Here is a 20,586-nt window from a genome sequence, read left to right on the forward strand (position 1 = left end):
TGCTGCGTGAGCGCTATGCCCTCGCTGGGCATCGCGGAGACACACTACTCTTTCATAACATCTTCTTTCATAAAAAAGCCTACCTTAAAAAATGTATCACTGTTCAGATACACAGGCAGTGGGGCTTTAAGGTAGAGACAGACTGATAGACGCGTGGCATAGAGATGCTCATGAGCAGTGGTGTGACCACGCTGTGCTCAGAAGGCCTGCTGTGTCCCACCCCCTCCCCGGGCTTGACTGATGCCTCCTGATGACTCTGCCCCAAAACCACTACCTTCTTTCTTCTTCCTGGTTTCAGGTAGATGCGCTGAGATTACGCCTGGAAGAGAAAGAATCCTTTCTCAATAAAAAAACAAAACAGCTGCAGGATCTCACAGAAGAGAAGGGGACGCTGGCTGGGGAGATTCGTGACATGAAGGATATGTTAGAAGTGAAGGAAAGGAAAATCAATGTTCTTCAGAAAAAGGTGAGTCGCTGGCAGTGCCCTTCAGGCTGGGAATGGGTATCACCCATGCTCTGTCATGGCAGAGACATTTCTGAGCATGTTGAAAAGCAGAGCGTATTCTTCGAGAAATTTAGATTGGGTAGTACAAACTTGTAACTGACTGATATTGCACTCACTCGTGTCTTTTTTAGCAAGGCCTGTTGAGTTTTCTCTTTGATTACCTGAAAACTAAATAGTGATGATATTTTCCTTTCATTTGCCAGCTTAACCATAGAGAAAATTGTACAAATTTAGATGTAAGTCTAATAACAAGTTCAAAAAATTAGTCTTTCCTTTTTCCTTATGGAGAGTTGAGCAAAGTATTTTATTGGTTTTAAAGATATTTTAGATGCATTTTGTATATACAAAAACTTTAGTAGATTTTATCCTGCACACCCATACAGATTTTAGGAGGGGGTCAATGTTCACATCCATTACTTAATTAGAGACCATAGGGAGTGCGTAGTGAGCCCCGACTACAGTGACCTAACACAGGAGATGCATGACCTGGGTAGGGCCCTTCTTTCCTTCCTTCTTTCAGCAGCTCATTTTCTCCTTTGGGGGGGATCCAGATTTTTTGACATCTGATTTTCTTTTGGAGAATCCCATTTGCTACTGTATGCAGTTTTTGGGGGGACCATAGGAAAAAGGTAGGCAAGAAGAGAAAACACCTGCTCTTGTAAGAAAAGGTAGTGCAAAGCAGGCAGCCAGCATGGAAACTGGGCAGGAACCAGTGGTGAGCACAAAGATGACTGGCAAGGACACTGCCATAGATAGGCCTGTGGCTGGTGACCTGTGCTGTAGCATCAGGTAAATGGAGTCTAATTGGCCTCTTTTTTGGTGTCATTTGCCATCATCATCTCTCACCTTGTATATATCAACAGCATCCTAGCTGTTTTTCCTGCTTCTACCCTTTCCTTTCCTACAGCCTATTCTTTTTTTGTTTGTTAATCATCACCTGAGGATATTTTTTTCCATTAATTTCTAGAGAGAATGGAAGGAAGGGGGAGAGACATTCAGAGAGAAACACTGATGTGAGAGAGACACATCGATTGGTTGACTCCTGCCCGCACCTTGGCCATGGATGAGCCTGCAGCTGAGGAACTTTTCCTTGCCCTTGACTGGAATCGAACCCAGGATGCTTCAGTCCTAGGGCTGACGCTCTATCCACTGAGCCAAACCAGCAGGGGGCTCCTACAGCCTATTCTTAAAACAGAAGCTAGAGCAATCCCTTTAACTTAATATGGTCCACCTCACTCTAATCAAAGCTCTCCAGTCACAACCAGCTACATAATCTGTGGGACCCAGTGAAAAATGAAAATGAGGGGCTCCCTTTTTCAAACTTTATTGTGAGTTTCAGGATGGGGTAATAGCAGAGCATCAAAACCTTCTGAGTGCGGGTCCTGTGCAACTGCACAAGTCGCAAGCCCATGAAGCTGTGCCCACCGCACTCTTAGGATACTGGTGATCATATAGATCATATTATTAATTCATTTCTGGCAAGATCTTTAAAGACAGGGCCCTGGTCATTGGATCCCCCCTTTGAAGTTCCAGCTAATTGATACAGATAATTAGAAGATAGCCGGGAAGGGACCACCAAGGACCTCTGAATCAAAGGGGCTGTCTAGGGCAGGCAGGACTAACAGAGAAACAGTTAAGTGGAAGTTCTTGGAACATGTGCTGAGGATTCAAAAGAAGTCTTTTGATTTAAATACCAAGCAGAGAATGAGGACAAAACTGACCTTCATTGCACAGACTTTTGTTGAATGCTGTGTGCTGGATACACATGCACTGTTCACTTACTCTTTTATTTTTTTCATTTTTTGTTGTTCTTTTTTTTTTCCTTCACTTACTCTTGACTGGGACTCTGTGAAGCAGGTACAGTTATTTAGCCAAGAAACTGAGGGAAACTGAGGCTTATGGTAGGATAACCCAAGGTCATACAATCTAGATACAAGTTTTTTTGTCTCTGGGAAAATATGATAAAATGGTTATTACAAATTAAGGGAATACACCTCATTTCCTCTAGTTTTCTGACGATGACACCATATGTAGGAATGAATCTAGGAAGAACATCACAATTGTTCGTTTTACCAGGTGGTGAGACTAAACACTCTCATTCTTGAGAAATAAAAAATAATCTCAGTAAAGATTTGGAAAAGGCACTTTTCATGCCTAAGGGACAAATGTCCACTTTTGCATAGTTTATAAAATTTTAAACTTTTCTCCACAGATACATCTCAAGGTTAGGCAACCAGTTTGAAAGCCCCAAAACAAAAGCCCTTGGTTTTACCATGGCTCCTTGGGCAACATGATCACAAGTCCACTTACTTAAACCATGTAGATAATGAATTTGGAAGTATTTCATGTATAATTGAAGAGGTTGTTCCGCTTCAAGTCTTTTTCACTGAGTGTTTCCCAGTACATTTGGGGAGGAACTAATACCACTGGCAACACAGTGAGTGGGCGGGAGTTCTATTATACCTGTGATGAGAAAGAGAGACAAGACCTACAGTGATGAACACAGTTCAGGACCCAATTCAGAATATGGAAATAATACAGAAGCTAATGGGCCATTGGAACATTGTCTTTGGGACTGAATACTCCTTAGTGTTGTGCCTAAATTCAAGCATGATTAGCTGGGTTAGGGCAGGCCTGGATTGGAACAGCATAAGCTTTGGGTTAGGGTGGATTGGCATAGATGAATAACAAACGCATGTCAATGTCAGAGGTGCCGTATTACTTAATATTTCTTCCTCGTAGACTCTTTGGCAGAGAGCACTGTGTTTTGATGCCAGTAGAACTAGGTATGCTCCTTTCATAGCCATGTTTAACCTGGTGAGGCTAGACTTGCACCTTGTATCTGTCAGCTTTGCCTTCAGAGCTCTGGGTCTCGGAAGTCTTGTGTCACATGTTAGCGCAGCAGGCACGGACCTGATACTCTAATGGTTTTGCTACTTGAAGAAGGAAGTGAAGTTGAATAGACACTGGCCCTACTCCCCCCACATGGCAGAATATCTCTGATCAAGCTTTTGCAGGAAAATAGAAGTCATCAGTAATGGATTTTTGGTCCTACCACCATAGTTTTGGTTCTACTCCATAATCCACGATATGGAATTCTTTTTATGAGGGAATAGAAAGATGCATGGATGAAAATTGTTCAGTGGAATATCCCCCTGTGGCTGAGATAGTGAAGTCAGGGGAGCAGCACCGTTTTCCTGCTGCATTCTGCTCCGATACCTGAATTGAAACTGCAGCTGATGAAGTGCTACCTGACTGTGGAGTCATTTTTGTAGGAAATGTCATAAAACCTTGACGACATTATACATTTTGGAAGTGTATAATACCCAAGTTTTAGGACATGGTAGTATTATTTGAACCAGATAAAATTTACGCAGGCCATAGATTCTTGCAGCATAAACCTACTACCCAAGATCTTTTTTTAAAAAGCCATTAAACTGGACAAAAAAACAAACCTATCTCCATTTTCATTCTAGGTCGCAGTTCCACAGCACTGCGAATTTATAGAGCAGAGGCACTTTATTTATTAGGGGTAGAAAAACAGATGGTGATTTCTCTGGAAGCCAAGTTCACTTGCTGTCTACTGGGCTTCACGGATTGCCCTGAGGGTTGAAAAGGGCAAAGAGAGGTGAGTGGGGTTGGCTCCTGGGAGTGATGCTGTGGACCTCGCCACTTCAGGAGCTTTACCCATTTGGAAGCGTGGTGGTAAAAGTGCTGAATGATGATAAGTTCAGAGGCAAGGATGCTACAGGAGTATGGTTATTAGCACACTGGGTTTCTTTATGCAGTTTATTTAAAAAAGTAATATCTGAGAAGATAACTACAGATCATAGAGATTTCCACATTAGTGTGAAATTGATGTAAGGCATGGAGGACTTTTTTTTTTTTTTACTCAATCAAACTCTTTCTCGGTGTTCAATCATCCACTTGAACTTTTGTATTTATTATTGGCAAACCTAATTTTTTGAACATGTGCAAAATCAAATTCATTTTGCATTTGCTGAGTGTCAGTCAGTCACTTTGGGTCCTGGAGGTTCAAAGAGAAATAACTCAAGAAGCTGACAGTCTGGTTGTGGAGATAGACACGCATAATCCTAACTATAAGTGTGGAGGAAGGCAATGTGGCATGCAAATAGCTTGATGGGTGCAAACGGCAGACGCTAATTCTGGCTACCTTAAGCAAAAGGGAATTTTTTTGCAAGATCATCCAGAGCCCCAGAGATGTCAATGTACAAGAGACCGAACCAGATTAAAGTGATGATCAAATACCAGGACAGCTCTCTGAGACCAAGAAAAGGCGGACAATGCCATGATCTTATAAACAGAAGTGTCTGGTCGGGTGACAGCTGCCCTCTTCTCTATTGACAGCTGCCCTCTTCCCCTCTTCACTCTGCCCTTACATCATGCTGTTGGTCCAAGATTGGAAGTTCCGACACAGAGTTCAAAATTTCACACATATGAAACCAGTCCCTTTCTAGAAGGAATCTGGGCAACGCGGTTCCAAGCTTCCCATCTGAGCTTTCCACTCGGTTCTTGTGTCACTTACTCAGGGAAGTCTTTGCTGATTCTGCAGGCTGAGAGAGGCTTTACACTCTTCAACTACTTCCTGGCTCAGTTGGAAATTATGCATCCCTCTAGCTAATGTTGGCTTTCCTCCCAGGCTAAGTTCCTTGAGTGCCCCAACTGTGATCATCAAGATACCTCCAGCTCCTTGCGAAATTCTTGGCAGGTGATGATCCTCAATCAGTTTGCAATGGGTGAATAAATTATATCAGCAAATTCTGAATGAATGAGAACTTGGAAGAAGGGAAATCACTTGGAGATCTACTCTTGGCCCAAGAATATTGTTAGCTATGAGAAGAGCCATTTGCCCCAGTGAAATGTCAAATCAAACTCATTGTTCCCAGGACAGTATGTTCTGTGTAGGCTGCAGGAGGGAACCATCCAATGAATAATAAAACACAGATGAGGGAATGGCTATTGCTCTACCCACATCTATACCTCCAGCCTCGGTTCCACTCACTGGAAAGGTAAAAAGGGATGAAACCTTGAGTAAGGGAGCTTGGTCATTCTTCCCTCATTTTCCTTTTTAATAAAAGAAAATGTAGCGTTTATTGAGAACACTGCCGTGCTCTGCAAAGAGAATGTTTTCTTATCCAGTTCTCACTTCTAAGAGTGACACAATGAAATTGCTGATTATCCATGGTCATTTCCAATTACAAACATGCAAATGATAATTTTTATAGCAAGAGGATTATCTACTGTTGATTGAGCCTTTACTATTTATCAGACACTGTGCTCAGGGCTTAGCAGCCTTAGGTTATGAGTCCTTATAACAAACCTAATGGCATGTAGGTACTATCATAATTCCTATTTTTATAATTGGAGGCTGTGATTTAGAGAGTCACTTGCCCAGAGTGACAGGGTAGGGATGATTCTGGATGGAGCTCTTCATAACCACCACACTTTTCTGCTATTTTTCCACTTTATGATCTTGCCTCCCTCAGACAAGTGAGGTCATTAACTTTTAGGAACTAACTAAACTATAATTTGAGCAACATACCTAAGGTTGATACACAAGCTGTCTATTTTTAATACCAAGCAAGCAGAGATGCCTTTACTATATAATGTGATAAAAAATAGGAAAGCAATTAAATTAGTAAAATACAACACCAGTTCTGAATTTTAAAAAGCATATGCTAAGCCATATTTAGAAAAAGTAAAGATCATTGTAACCTTCAGTTTCTGTTTATCTTCCCCCCACGAGATTCTGCCTGTAATATTCTAAGCCATTAGATTGTTTTGCTGCCTCGTTTTCAGAGGATTGCATCATTTTTGTTGTCATAGTTGTTTCGGTTTGTTTTGATTTTTTTGGCTTAAAGGACTGAGACCTCAACAGATGATTTGGGAAATCTACATAGCTTTCCTGGACTGGTCATAGATGAACACACGATTCAGGGGACTCCCCACCTTGTCTGGGAAGCCGCTCCACTTTGCAGTGAGCTGTCACCTGATGTCTGACCTTGGTGTAGGCATCTGCAGGCAGGAACTGGGATGGCATCTAGGGGTCAGAATGCAATCAGGGCGGCCATGGGTTCCCAACCAGGGAACACTGTACAACCCACTACCTTCTCCCCAGGAACATTTGACAATGTCTGGAGATAGTCTGAGTTGTCACAACTGAGAATTGCTACAGCATCTGGTGGCTAGACTCAGAGATGCTGCTATTAGCCTACAATGTACAAGAGACCCCTCCCTGCCAAGCAAATAATTATCCAGACCGAACCCTTGTCATAGGCGTCCTTTTCTTCCCGTGTATGGACTGCTCTACTCAGGTTGGCTCTTCCTGCTCCCAGCCTCTAGGTAGTATTTTAAAAAGTAAGTTCTTAAAATAATTTTTACAGCTGATATGATTAACGATTTTAGCTACACTTTTTCTCTAGCACCATTAGAGGTTTACACATTGTGTGTGTGTGTGTGTGTGTGTGTGTGAGAGAGAGAGAGAGAGAGAGAGAGAGAGAGATGTTTTTGAACTATTTCTATTTCATAATTTTCACATATAATAATCCATAAAGGGTATATACATAACACATTTGAATTATTAGAATTATTAAACTGATCACATTAATTATATTAACTAATTTAGAGGGGGTCCTGGTCAGCTTTTGGGCTGAAAATGTGATTCCTATATTTACATTTAATATTTATTTATTTATTTATTTATTTTTCAAATGAAGATTTTTTATTTTTTTTAATCCTCACCCAAGGAATTTTCCCATTGATTTAGAAAGAGTGGAAGAGAGAGGGAAAGACAGAGAAACATTGATGTGAGGGAAACACATCAATTGGTTGCCTCCTGCATGTGGCCCAGGCTGGGGAGGAGCCTGCTATTGAGGTACTGCCCTTGACTAGAATCGAACCTGGGACCCTTCAGTCCACAGGCTGACGCTCTATCCACTGAGCCAAATGGACTAGGGCTAATATTTATTTTTACATATGTTATCTAGTCACTTGTGATATGGTAACATTTGTTCAATGCAGACTGAATGCAGTTACTTAAATATCTATAATAATAGAAGTGTAACATGCAAATCTACCGAACTGCTGAACAGCAGAACGACTGTGTGGACGACCATCCAGGACCATGCTATGACACCCACTGGCACCAGGCCAGCCAAGGCAGGTGTGATGCTATTGGTCAGGGGCCTGGCCATCGCCCCATGATCGCCCTGCAGAGGGAGGCCTAGGCCACCAGTTAGCAGGATGATCAATCAATTGGGGGGCTCCACGATCACCCCAAAGATCCCAAAGAGGGAGGCCCAAGCCACCGACTGGCGGGTGGGCGGGGCCTCCCTCTGTGAGGGGCGATCCATTGCCGAAGCCCTGGCTGGGTTGGCAGGGCCTACCTCTTTGGGGCATCCATAGCAGAGCCCTGGCTGGGTGGGTGTGGCCTACCTCTTTGGGGCCATTGATGTGGGCTCCTGGCCTGTGAGAAGGCTAACTTACTATATTATTTAACCAATTGTCTATACATGTTCTAGGTAGAAGTATGTCATTGGTCTAAGCAGATGTGTCTTTGTTGTGGCATCTTTAACACCTTCTTTATCATAGCAGGAAGTTGATGCAAGAGTTCTAGCCAATTAAATTCCACAGGACAGGTAATCACCAAGCCTGGAATAATCTTGGCTGGAATTATTAGCCTTGGGAAAAAACAAACAGTTTGGTGGTTTTATCAGTTGATCCTATTGGTCAGAAGTCCATTTAGCCCTGGTGAACTGTTATTTCGAAGGTCACTTTGTGTCTCTTGAGTAGAAGTTGTGGCTTCCTTGGTAAACGGAAGCTTCTTTGTGAAGCATTGAATTTACCATGCTCATTCGTGTATATTGCTTTTTTTCTAAAGTATTTGAAATTGCCCTTCTTTTAGAGATGACATTGTGAAATGAAATTTTATTGTCCAAAGAATCAAGGCTAAAAATGTCCCCTTCTGATAGAGAGCAATGAACGAGGTTTAGGCACTGTCCTTCATTCAGCATCTTCAGACACTGTCCTCAGCTGCCTCTTTCAACCCCCTGGCTCTACTGAATGCAACCCAATACTATTTGACTTTAAAAGACATTTTAAAATGGGAATGCTGATGAAGCAAGGGCGATCCTGAAGACAGAAAGATGTGAGAACAGTATATCGGGAAGAGACTTGATGGACCCTCTAAGTCCAACCTTTTCATTTTCACTCAGGACACAGGGGTCCTGACAGATGAAATGATTTGTTTAGAGTCACAAAGATCATTTGAGACAGAACATAGGCTCTGATTACACTTTACTTTTTCTTCTCTCCATGCCCCTCTGGCCTCTGAGGCCTGGAGCACCATTCCCCTATTCTGGTCAGCATGCCTTCCTTCCTTTCTCCCATCCAGTGAACCAACAATACATGTTAAGCATCTGTAATGATTTGGTTGCTCTTTGGGCATTAGGGGATCCATAGGCTATTGAAGAGGGTATAGTTTCTGTCCTCTGGGAGCTCATGCTCATGGAAAAAATGCACTAAACAGGCAATTACAGGGCAGTGAGTGGTGTGTGCTATGCCAGCCAGGTCCTTGGTGCACATAGGAGGGGAATCGCATCCTTCTGGAGAGTGGGATGGTGAAGGAGTGCTTCTGCAATAGTTGAGGACTAAACCAAGATCTCAGGGACTAGGAGGTGTTGCCCAGTCAAAGCAGTGAAAATAACATTTGCAAAGAAGAGGCAGTACCGTGCATTTGGTGGATTTAGAAGCAATTTCATATGGATAGACCACACTTCCCTGCCCCATTTAGGAAATAAACATCACAGTTAGAAGTTTTTTTTTTTTTTTTAAATATATTTTATTGATATTTTACAGAGAGGAAGGAAGAGGGATAGAGAGCTAGAAACATCGATGAGAGAGAAACATCGATCAGCTGCCTCCTGCACACCTCCCACTGGGGATGTGCCCGCAACCAAGGTACATGCCCTTGACCGGAATCGAACCCGGGACCCTTCAGTCCGCAGGCCGACGCTCTATCCACTGAGCCAAACCGGTTTTGGCAACAGTTAGAAGTTTTTATATTCTTTATGTCTTCTAGCAATCAAATGTATTTTATTATTAAGGTTTGAGAATCATTTTGACTTCCATATTATAAATATCCTCTTCCAGTCCCTTGTGACTTACAAGTGGCAGTGGTGACTATCTGAGTTATTTCAGAATGCAGTTCAGGGCTGTGCCATTCTGATAACTGATTCTTATGCAGTAACAGAGCTAGTTCTGAGCTGGGAGAAAAAAATCTCTTTTAAGCATTTGCTTCTAAGACCTTAGATTCTGTACTCACTTTCAGCATGATGGATTTTTTTTTTTTTTTTTTTGGCCCCATGGTGTGAAATTTATTTGGGGTTAATACTAATAAAATAAGTCCTGCTGTCCTTTTTTCTTCTTTTTTTTCCCTTTTATTGATTAAGGTATTACAAATGTGTGCTTATCCCCCCATTGGCCTCCTACCCCCCCAATCCTGCCCTCACTCTCACCCCCTGTTGTCTGCATCCTTTGGTTATGCTTATATGCATGCATACAAGTCCTTTGGTTGATCTCTCCCCTTTACCCCCACCCTCCCTTACCTTCCCTCTGAGTTTTGAGCATGAGCATCTGATCGATGCTTCCCTGTCTCTGGATCTGTTTTTGTTCATCGGTTTATGTTTTTCATTATATTCCACAAATGAGTGAGATCATGTGATATTTATCTTTCTCTGAGTGACTTACTTCACTTAGCATAATGCTCTCCAGTTCCATCCATGCTGTTGCAAATGGTAGGAGTTCCTTTCTTTTTACAGCAGCATATAGTATTCTATTGTGTAGATGTACCAAAGTTTTTTAATCCACTCATCTGCTGATGAGCACTTAGGCTGGTTCCAAATCTTAGCTATTGTAAATTGTGGTGCTATGAACATAGGGTTGCATATATCCTTTCTGATTGGTGTTTCTAGTTTCTTGGGATATATTCCTAGAAGTGGGATCACTGGGTCAAATGGGAGTTCTATTTTTAGTTTTTTGATGAAACTCCATACTGTTCTCCACAGTGGCTGCACCAGTCTGCATTCCCACCAGCAGTGCACAAGGGTTCCTTTTTCTCCACATCCTGGCCAGCACTTGTTGTTTTTGATTTGTTGATGATAGCCATTCTGACAGGTGTGAGATGGTACCTCATTGTTGTTTTGATTTGCATCTCTCGGATGATTAGTGACTTTGAGCATGTTTTCATATGTCTTTTGGCTTCCTTATGTCTTCTTTCAAAAAGTATCTATTTAGATCCGTTGCCCATTTTTTTTATTGGGTTGTTTATCTTCCTTTTGTTAAGTTGTATGAGTTCCCTGTAAATGTTGGAGATTAAACCCTTATCGGTGATAACATTGGCAAATATGTTCTCCCATGCAGTGGGGTTTCTTGTTGTTTTGTTGATTGTTTCTTTTGCTGTGCAGAAGCTTTTTATTTTGATGTAATCCCATTTGTTTATTTTCTCTTTAGTTTCCATTGCCCTAGGAGCTGTATCGGTGAAGAAATTGCTTTGACATAGCATGATGGATTTTTAAAAAGCTTTGTTTATAACTACCTGCAAGTCCCTTGAAGATTTAGATTAAAAATGGCCAGACTGCACTGACTGTGGCTGCTATCCTAATGGGTACAGGCATCTTGATACACCTGTGCATCCCAGCTGCCAGTAGATGTTGTTTTGTGTGATGGGATTAGAGGTGGTTGAGCCTTTACCTATTTCAATCTGAAGATGATTCCATTTTTCTTCCCACATACTTCCCAGGCCATTTGATTTAAATCACGCTTATTTATAAGGGAAGGAAAAATTTCTGTCTTTTTTACTTATCCTGTACTTGGCAATGAACCCTATTTTGCTGTGAAGAGTTTACACATATCTATATTAGCATTTATCATGTTGTATTGCACGAGAAGTCCATAATTCAAAACTTTAATCATATGTGTTTAAGTTTTCCATAAGAATAAGTGTCAATTAGGGGTAATGTGTTATTGGGGCTTATAACCCATAGTTATTGTGGCTAAGGGGCACCTTCGTACTGTTCTGATATTGCAGTCTCATTGCCATTTCCCCCCTTTATACTTACCTGATTATACTGTACACTTTGCAAAGTCAAAGATGTAATTGCTCTAAACAGACTGCTTCCACAGAAGTCTAACTCTAAATTAATGGTACAGAGTATATGGTGCCTCCATCATGGCATTTTAGCACATTTACCTCCTTTTCAAGTTGCTGATTTTTGAGAACCAGCAATAGCACCAACTTGTAATCAGCCCTTGGATAACATAATTGTAGTTTATAAAAGTAATTTACAATTCTAACAAAAATGCTGTGGTAGGTAGAATTCTAAGATGGCCCCAAGATTTCCCACCTCCCTGGTATACATTCCCTGAATAATGCTCAGGACCTTGACTATGGTGTACTTAACACCCATGACTGGATGGTGCCCTGTGGCACAGCTGACTTTAAGAAAGGGAGATAATCTCTGATGGTTTGACCTAATCACAGGATCCCTTTAAATCTGGATCCTAAGGTCAGAAACAAGGAAGTCAGAGGATGAAATTTGAGGGGGTTTGCTGCATGAGGAAGTCTCCACTGTTGACTTGAAGATGGAGAGGGCCACATGGCCAGGGATTCGGGCAGCCCCGGGGGCTGGAAGTGGCTCCCACTGTAAGCCAACAGCAGCAGCAAGGACCTCAGCCCTAAAACTACCAGAGGCTGAATTTTGCCAATAGCAAGAATAACTTAGAAGCAGATATTTCTTTAGAGCCTCCAGACAAGCACTTGTTCTGACACTGATTTCATCTTGAACAGAGACCCCGCCACCTGTGCTGGACTCTGACCTACAATACTCTGAGCTGATAAGTGGACGCTGTTTTAAGCCATTAAGTTGTTGGTGGTATTTTGTACAGAGCAAGAGCAAACTTATACAAGTGCATATTAAAGTGACTGTTCAGTAGTAACACACTTTTCAGATTTTAACATATAACAACCTTCATGGAAAGTTTGAGATTTCTTTTTATGTACTCAAAATATTTGATAGAGTTGAACAAGGTGTACTTCTTTTTTTGAGGGGAAAGAGGTGTATTTATTTACTGTTTGCCTCAGACATTCCTGCTGGTATAATGGGAAGTAAGTCACTTTCTCCCACAGATGAGGTCTTTCCAAGTTTCTGTTGTATTCTGTAGCTTTCTTGTGAATAAAGTCTGAATGAAGTAAAGCTAGGCAAACAGGATATGCTCCAATGAATAGCACCGATTGACTTGGCGTGGAGATATTGCTTTCTTTAATTTTGAAATATGAAGTTAAATTCTGTAGGTCATATATGATACTTTGACTTATGAAACCACCAATGAAGGGTAGCATATGTATACCAAGGCTTTATCCAAATTATGAATGCTTGTGAACTTGTGAACAGCTAGAGGCAGAGATAAAGGGGGGGCGGGGGGCGGGTTAGGGGGAAGGTAGGTATGGATATGCAGATCCTTTGCTGCTGTTCCTTGTAAACAACACTTCACTAGAGCCTGTCCGGGAGCCTTCTTTAAGAGGGACAGATGGGAGGTATAATGTGTCAGGTAGCTGGGTAGAAGACAGATGCAGGCTGTCAACCAAAGATGCTATGTCTACCCATTCTTCATAAAGGAACTCATCCTAAGGAACGACTAGGGTTGTAGTCATAGATTGTTGTCTTGTTCATAGCACGGTTCTTTAATTTTTTGGTCTGATCAGTGAAAGTATTATAAAGTAGAGGAGTGACTAAATAAATGATGGTATATTCCTCCAGGGAAATTCAGCCAATAGAAATGCTGTTATAGAAGAATATTTAGTGATAGAAAGACATTCCTATTATTCCATGAACTGAAATAAACTCCTTATGATATGTATGTACAGAAAAGGGTCAGAGGATGCATTTACTCACACTCTCACCACCATAGTCTGACCTTATTTTTGCTTCAAAAGCATATGCAAGCACACATACAGAGTGCTTCAAAAATGTATGTACACTTTGAATGATTATGAAGTCAGTGTTTATTAACATACAGTTCATTTTCAACATTTTAAAGAATCTACAGAAGTGAATAATTTTTTTTTTTGTCAATGCCTGTTTTTTCAAACTGATGACCGTTCTGGTCCAAGAACTGCTAAATAACATGAACCAAACATTAGGAATCACTTCGTTCGGTATTTGTGAGCCCTCAATTCGTCAACTGTTACCAGTTTTGTACCATAAACTTTTATCTTTTATGTATCCCCATTAAAAAAAAAGATTAGTTGTACTTTAGGATAAATTTTCTTTGTTCAAAGCTTAATCTGGCTTCTCTCATTATTTCAAATCAGTTAAACCTGAAAAGGAGTGAAAATTAAGTGAGTTGTCAGCTGTTAATGTGTGCATACATTCTTTGGAACACCCTATATACTTACCTATATGCATGCCTCAGTATAATTTGTTTGTTTGGAGCAGGGACTGACAGGCCTGGCTTTGAATCTCAAATTATGAATCTCAAATTGCTTTTACCCTGAGGCAAGTTCCTTACATTTTTTCTGCCTCATTTTCCCTACCTTTAGGATGAGGATAAGCTCACATGCACTTTCAGTCTCAATTCTTCTCAACATAGTAGGTGATTAAGAAGTATTTGTTGAGTGAACAAAGTATCTATCACCATTGGTGCTTAACAAATTATATTAAAAATCAGTTTTGATGTGCTAGACCTGTTGAACTTGGAAAGAAAATGGAATTACTTCATAAAGATAATTTTAAATTGATGTTTAAATTTACATACAGTAAAATTTAGTCTTTGTGTTTTACAGTTCTGTGGGTTTTGACAAAAGCGTAGACTTGTGTAAGTAGCTCCATAACCATGACACCAGACAGTCACAGCACCTCGTGCTGCCTCCTGTGCAGTCAGTCCCTCGCCCCAGCCCCCATTCCTGGCAATCACCTATTTGTTTCCCATTCCTATAGTTGTGCCTTTTCCAGAATGTCATAGAAATGGAATTATATAATATCGAGTCTTTACATCTGGCTTCTTTCACTTAGCATAATGCATTTGAAATCCATCCATGTTGCAGTCTTTATCAATAGTTCATTCTAAAGATAATACTTTAAAGATAACTCCTAGTATCTGAAATGTTCTGGGTCATAACCATGTAGTTCTTTCATCCCTGAAGTTGTTCCGAAGCCAGTTGTTACAGTGTAGAGTTAGTGCTGAAGAAGGCTTGAGAAACAGCCTCCTTTCACTCAGCCTGTTGAGAAGCGGAGGGGTCTTAGAGCCAGAAAGCAAATGCCTTCCCCCAGGTGAGCACAAGTCGGAGTTGAGGCCAGAATCCACAGCCTTAATGCTACACTAGCAAAGTTCTGTAGGAAGTCAGAGAGGGTAAAGCATTCTGGCGATGGACTAGTAGGAAAGTCCTGAAGAGCAGGGAGAGGTGTGTATGTGTGGTGTGTGTATATGTGTGTGTGTGTGTGTGTGTGTGTAATGTGTTGAAATGATGACATTAAATTATTTTAAGTAGATAACAAACCAGCACTTTTGTGTGTGTTTAGAATAAGCAGAAAGGACTTTCTATCATTATTTTGCAATAGGGGTGAGTTTGTATAAGTCCACCTCTATTTTCTATCATTCATAGTAAGCACTGGTTTGGAGAGTGGCCAGCAGATATCATAGATGTTGCTTTTGCCCCTGGAGCAGGTATATGGTAACTGGCCAAGTCTTTTAAACCTGTAAGGTTGGTCCAGTGTACACCAGGTTCCCCACAGCAAAGTTCAGGGCAGGCCTTGAGTGCACCGAGGTGTGTAGCCTTGCTCTGAAGCCTGAATTAGACGGTGTATTTTTTTTAAAGCAAGTTTTCTTTTTTAAATTTATTTTTAAAAATATATTTTTATTGATTTCAGAAAGGAAGGGAGTGGGAGGGAGGGAGAGAGATAGATTAAAGATCATTGATGAGAGAGAATCGATTGGCTGCCTCCTGCATGCCCCCCACTGGGGATGGAACCTGCAACCCAGGCATGTGACCTGACTGGGAATCAAATCATGACCTCCTGGTTCATAGGCCGCGATGCTCAACCTCTGAGCCACACTGGCCAGGCTAGACAGTATCCTCTTATTGTTTATTATTTATCCTATTTTTATTTTATTTCTAAATGCATAAGTACTTTATTTTAAAATAATTAGTTTATGTGTGAGTACCATATTTTATCTTCTTTTTAAAAAAGAAATAATAAGATAGCTTTTTCTTTTTAAAAACTCAAATTAGGATTTTAAAAATGGAACCAAAGATCTTGTATGCATACCAGTATATGCATAACCCATGGACACAGACAATAGGGTGGTGAAGGCCTGGTGGTGGGGGTGGGCTAGAAGAGATCAATGGGGGGTGGGGGGAAATGGACTATGAAATACTTTAAACAGTAAAGATTTTTTTTTTAAAATGGAATCTCTTATATTGGAATATTTACCCATTTTTATTACATAATGCAGTGACCAAAATAAAAATTTAACCTTAAGGACAGACTTATGGTTTATAATATGAAATATATTCCTATAAGTGATATGAGGCATTTACCAGTATTCACTAATTTAAGTTGGTCATAGTAATGCATGTTACCAGTACATCCATGTCTGTATCAGCTCATCTTCCTCTGCCTTATTTCAAACTTCCCCTTTAAAATAATTTTATGTCAGTTGACTGAATGTCTTGGATACAGACCTAGTTAAGCATCCAAGGTAACTTATATATTTGCTCTGCTTACAATAACTAGCTTAAATCTCTGATAAAAATGGCAATTTTTTGTAAGGAAATATATGTTACTTGTCATGTAACAATTTAAACCCTTAGGAAGAGTTCGTATGGGCCTTGTGAAGAACTCTAATTGTGTCTTTGGTTTGGTATTTCATTTCCCTTTACAGTTTAAACATTTGTTGTACATTTCTGTGTGGTTTATATATTTTTACACATCAGTGTCACATGGCCTTTACTTAAAATTTTTAAGCTACATGGTTTTTTTTTTCTTTCTTTGAATAATTCATCCCTTAAAGTCCCCTTCCTGCTTTTGTGGAGTCCCTACAATCAAGGACCTGGAAACTAAGCAGAGACTGTGATAAGTATTATGGTAGTTGACAAACTAGTTCGGTTAGATAAGTCTCCCAATTGGAGTGTCAGCGCGGATTAGTCTAGCCCATGGAGAGAAGAAGAAGCTAGAAAGTAATGTCCAAAATGCTTACAAAAGCAATGAGCTGTGACAAGGGAAAGGGCCCGAGACACCAACCCTGTGTTGAATTGAAGGGAAAAATCAAGAACGTCAATTTTAGCTATTGAATTGCCTTACAGTGCATGGGAGGCGCTAATTTGCTCAGACATCTTTTGGCAAATGTGCATGTAGACTCTGCTCAGTCCTGTTGTTATTTATGTGCAATGATGCCTGCAGCCAGAGAGCTATCTTTCTGGACTTGCCTCTTTCTAACTGAGATTTCAGGCTTGAGGAATATAGGAGATGTCAGTAGCAACAACCAACTTGAATTCCTCAAGATAAAGACCATGGCTGGGAAGAATTGAGCAGGCAAGTGAAGGTTACAGACTCCACATTAATAATAAATTTACGAGAGTACAGAACAAATCATGCCAGGCCATCTTTATTGTTTTCTAGGTGGACGTGCAAGATTAAAGAAAGGAATTCAATAGCTGTAATATCTGGAATTGAGTAAATCATCTAATTCAGTGTCTCCACAAATCTTTGGGGGCTGTGGGGGTTGGGGCGGGGGATGGGGAGAACCTCAATGAGAATTGGCTCTGAGCACTGTCATGTGGATTCAATTTGGCTCTTGTAATAAATTACAATGGAACAAGGTCCATTGGGACGATGTTGGGATCAATAGAAGGTCAGGCTGTAACATCCCCAGCAGTGGTCTGGAAGAATGGATAGCACACTTTATTAAGCTTGGCAGGCCAGGAGGTTTGGTCCTGTTGTGGTCCCCACCACTGTCATTAGCCTTTATGAAGCACCTGTTGGGTATGGGCCACTCTGGGGGATGCTTGAAGAAAGATAGAACGTGTACAATTGCCCAAATGGTCAACCTGTTTAAAAATGATGATAATAGGTACAATTTACTGAATACTTTCAAGGCTGCCATGCGTAATGCTAAGCCTTTTTCACGGATTCTTTCTTTTAATCCTATTGACCCCACCTGAGTTTTTTCTCTCCATTTTTTAGATGAGAAAAGTGAGGCATAGGGAATCACTGTGCACAATGCAGCTGGTAAGTAGCAGCAATAGGTTATGAACTGAGGTTGTCTGATTTTAATATATTTATATATATGTATATATGTGTGTGTGTGTGTGTATATATATATATATATATATATATATATATATATATATATATATATATTGATCTCAGAGAGGAAGGGAGAGGGAGATAAAAACATCAGTGATGAGAGAGAATCATCGATCAGCTGCCTCCTGCACACCCCCTACTGGGAATGAAGCCCGCAACCCAGGCATGTGCTCTGACCAGGAATTGAACCATGACCTCCTGGTCCATAGGTCAGTGCTCAACAACTGAGCCATGCTGGCCAGGCGGTAATCTGATTTTTACTCTTAATCTCTATGCACATAGTATCCCTATATGCTCATGGAGAAAGAGTTCGTTCATTTGTTTGTTCATTCATTCACTTGTTCATTCACTCAGCAAACATCCTTAAATGTACAAACATACTAAGATGTTCCTAGGATAGCAGAGGAAATAGAGCTATTAAAGGTAATTTTTAAAAATGGTAAAATCATGACTCTGATACACGTATAAAATGAACATGTGTTAAAGATTTTCATTAACTCATTAATTCGTGAAGGAAACAGGCAGATGTTAGAACTGGAGAGAGAACCCATAGAACAGAAACCTTTATACATCAGAAATATTGAAATGGATGTGCACATGGCAGCAAAACTGATTTTCTCCAAGAGCAGCGGGAAGTCAGTATAACCTACTGGACAGATCAGAATTTGAATGTTCATAGACAAGAATTATTTTCATTGCTATGAATTATCTTTAATTTACCTAGTTGTAAAATAGCTCAAAGACAATGAAGGATTAGACTAAGAAAACCTGAAAGAGTCTGATATAAATAATAGTTTTCTATTGAAACACAGTTTTTTTTTTCCTACAGGACTACAGAGAGAATTGTGATGTGACACTATGGGGTGTGATTTGGGGTAAAAGAGTTAAATGCAGAGAATAAGTCCAACGCTCCCAAATGGTTCATCAAGGACTTCTAGGCAACGGGGAGCCTGAGGGCATCTCATTTTTCAGATGGGGAATCTGTGGGAGGCCTTCAGAGCTGAAGGAAGTTGCCCAAAGTCACCGACCACCTTAGCCAAAGAAGCCTTGTAATTTTCTGCCTTTCCATAGATATATGAAGTATAGAATGTGTGTGTGTGTGTGTGTGTGTGTGTGTGTGTGTGTGTGTGTGTGTGTGGATGCGCACGTGCAGATTTAATGTAAGGAGTCCATCATCTGATGGAAGAGGCAGCAGGGTGGAGACAGTAAAAGAATGTCCCTTTGTAGCTTTATCAGACCTTCTGAGGGCAAGATCAAGAGGGTATTTATGATTGCTGATATCATTGTAATTATTATTTTATTTTATAATAGCTAGTATTTACTGAGCATTTCCTGTGGGCCAAGCACTATGTTATGTACTTTACGTGCTATTACATGTTACGTGCTAGGTAACTTCCTCACCAACTCCAGGTCTCTCCTCCACTGTCACCTTCTCAATGAAGCTTGCCCGGATCCCTGACCTGACTATTCTGCAGTAGTGTGTCCTTTTGCCTCTACCCCAGCGGTCTTTACCCTTCTTACCTTGCTCTACTTGTTTTATTCCCCAGAATATTTTACCTTTCAATAGACTGTATCATCTATTAATTCTGTTTATTGTCTTTCATCTGTCTCCCTTTGATGGATTCTAAGCTTCACAATGGCAGGGATGGCTGTCTGTTTTGTGTACTAATGGAGCCCAAGTGCACAGACCAGCCTTAGCCATGAAGTAGGAGCTGAATAAATATGTGTGGAATATTGACTTGATCCTCATGACACCCTCATGACAGAAGGAAACCATGTTCTTAGAAGTTAATTTGGTGCTGCATTTTAGACACACCTTAGACTGAAGAATCACATAGCTAAGTCAGAACCAGAATCAGCTGGGGTCTTGCCATAGACTTTGCAGTTGAGAAGAATCCAGCAGTTCTGAAGATCCCACAGGTGCAAAGCCAAGCCAAGAAGCTGTTAAGCAATGTGGGGCACGATGCTGACAAATTAAAATAAAAAAAAAACAGTCAAAAAGTGTTACGATGGGGAATTATTGTTAATAGGTACAGAATTATAGTTTTGCAAGATGAAAGGAGTACTAGGTATGGATGGTGATAATCACACAACAGTGTGAATGTACTTAATGCTACTGAACTGTTCACTTAAAATGGTTAAGTTGGTAAATTTTATGTTTTATCACAATTAAAATGAAAATAGAAAAGTTTATAAAATAAATAAGTGTTAAGATTTATTAGCCATTGTTCATTATGTGTGTGTATGTGTGAAGGAAGGAGGGAAGGTGAGAAATGAAAATATTTTTCATGGGAAGCAAAAAGCACCTGGAGTTAAATTTTGGCTTCTTGCTTTCCTGACTCAGTGGCTTAGATCAGTTCTTAAGCCCCTCTCAGCCTCAGTTTCCCCAGTCTCAGCAATAAACATACAGTACCAACCCCATAGAGGAGTAGTGACAATGCATGAGAGAATGAGTGACAGGGGCCCAGCACAGTGCCTGGCTCTCTGTTAAGAATTTTTAACCAAATGATCAGGATAGACACTTTTATTCTTGCCAAACTCTTACTCATTTTTTAATTCTTTTAGTAAGGCAGTTGAGTGCAGGAGTGAGAGCTCTAAAGACAAACGCCAGAAAGTGCTTTCCACGTGACCCTTTATTTTCTGCTCAGATGACATTAAATAACGATCAGTTATGGCCAACACTGATTGCTCAGCTCC

General features: G+C 40.6%; 1 protein-coding gene across 12 annotated transcripts in view; it reads left to right on the forward strand.

Annotated features, from left to right (window-relative positions):
* The window catches only part of ERC2 (ELKS/RAB6-interacting/CAST family member 2), a 909,167-nt gene that overhangs the window by 372,320 nt on the left and 516,261 nt on the right, over nt 1-20,586 (forward strand). For all 12 annotated transcript variants that reach the window (XR_013960983.1, XR_013960984.1, XM_080676097.1 and 9 more), the window contains one exon: nt 299-466. Coding sequence is in view for 10 of the 12 variants with exons in the window: in XM_080676097.1 (XP_080532223.1) it covers nt 299-466 (168 nt within the window). In the remaining 2 variants the exon portion in view is untranslated. The remainder of the gene's footprint in view (nt 1-298; nt 467-20,586) is intronic.

The sequence above is a fragment of the Plecotus auritus genome (assembly GCF_963455305.1).
Source record: "Plecotus auritus genome assembly, chromosome: 6".
Lineage (NCBI taxonomy): Eukaryota > Metazoa > Chordata > Mammalia > Chiroptera > Vespertilionidae > Plecotus > Plecotus auritus.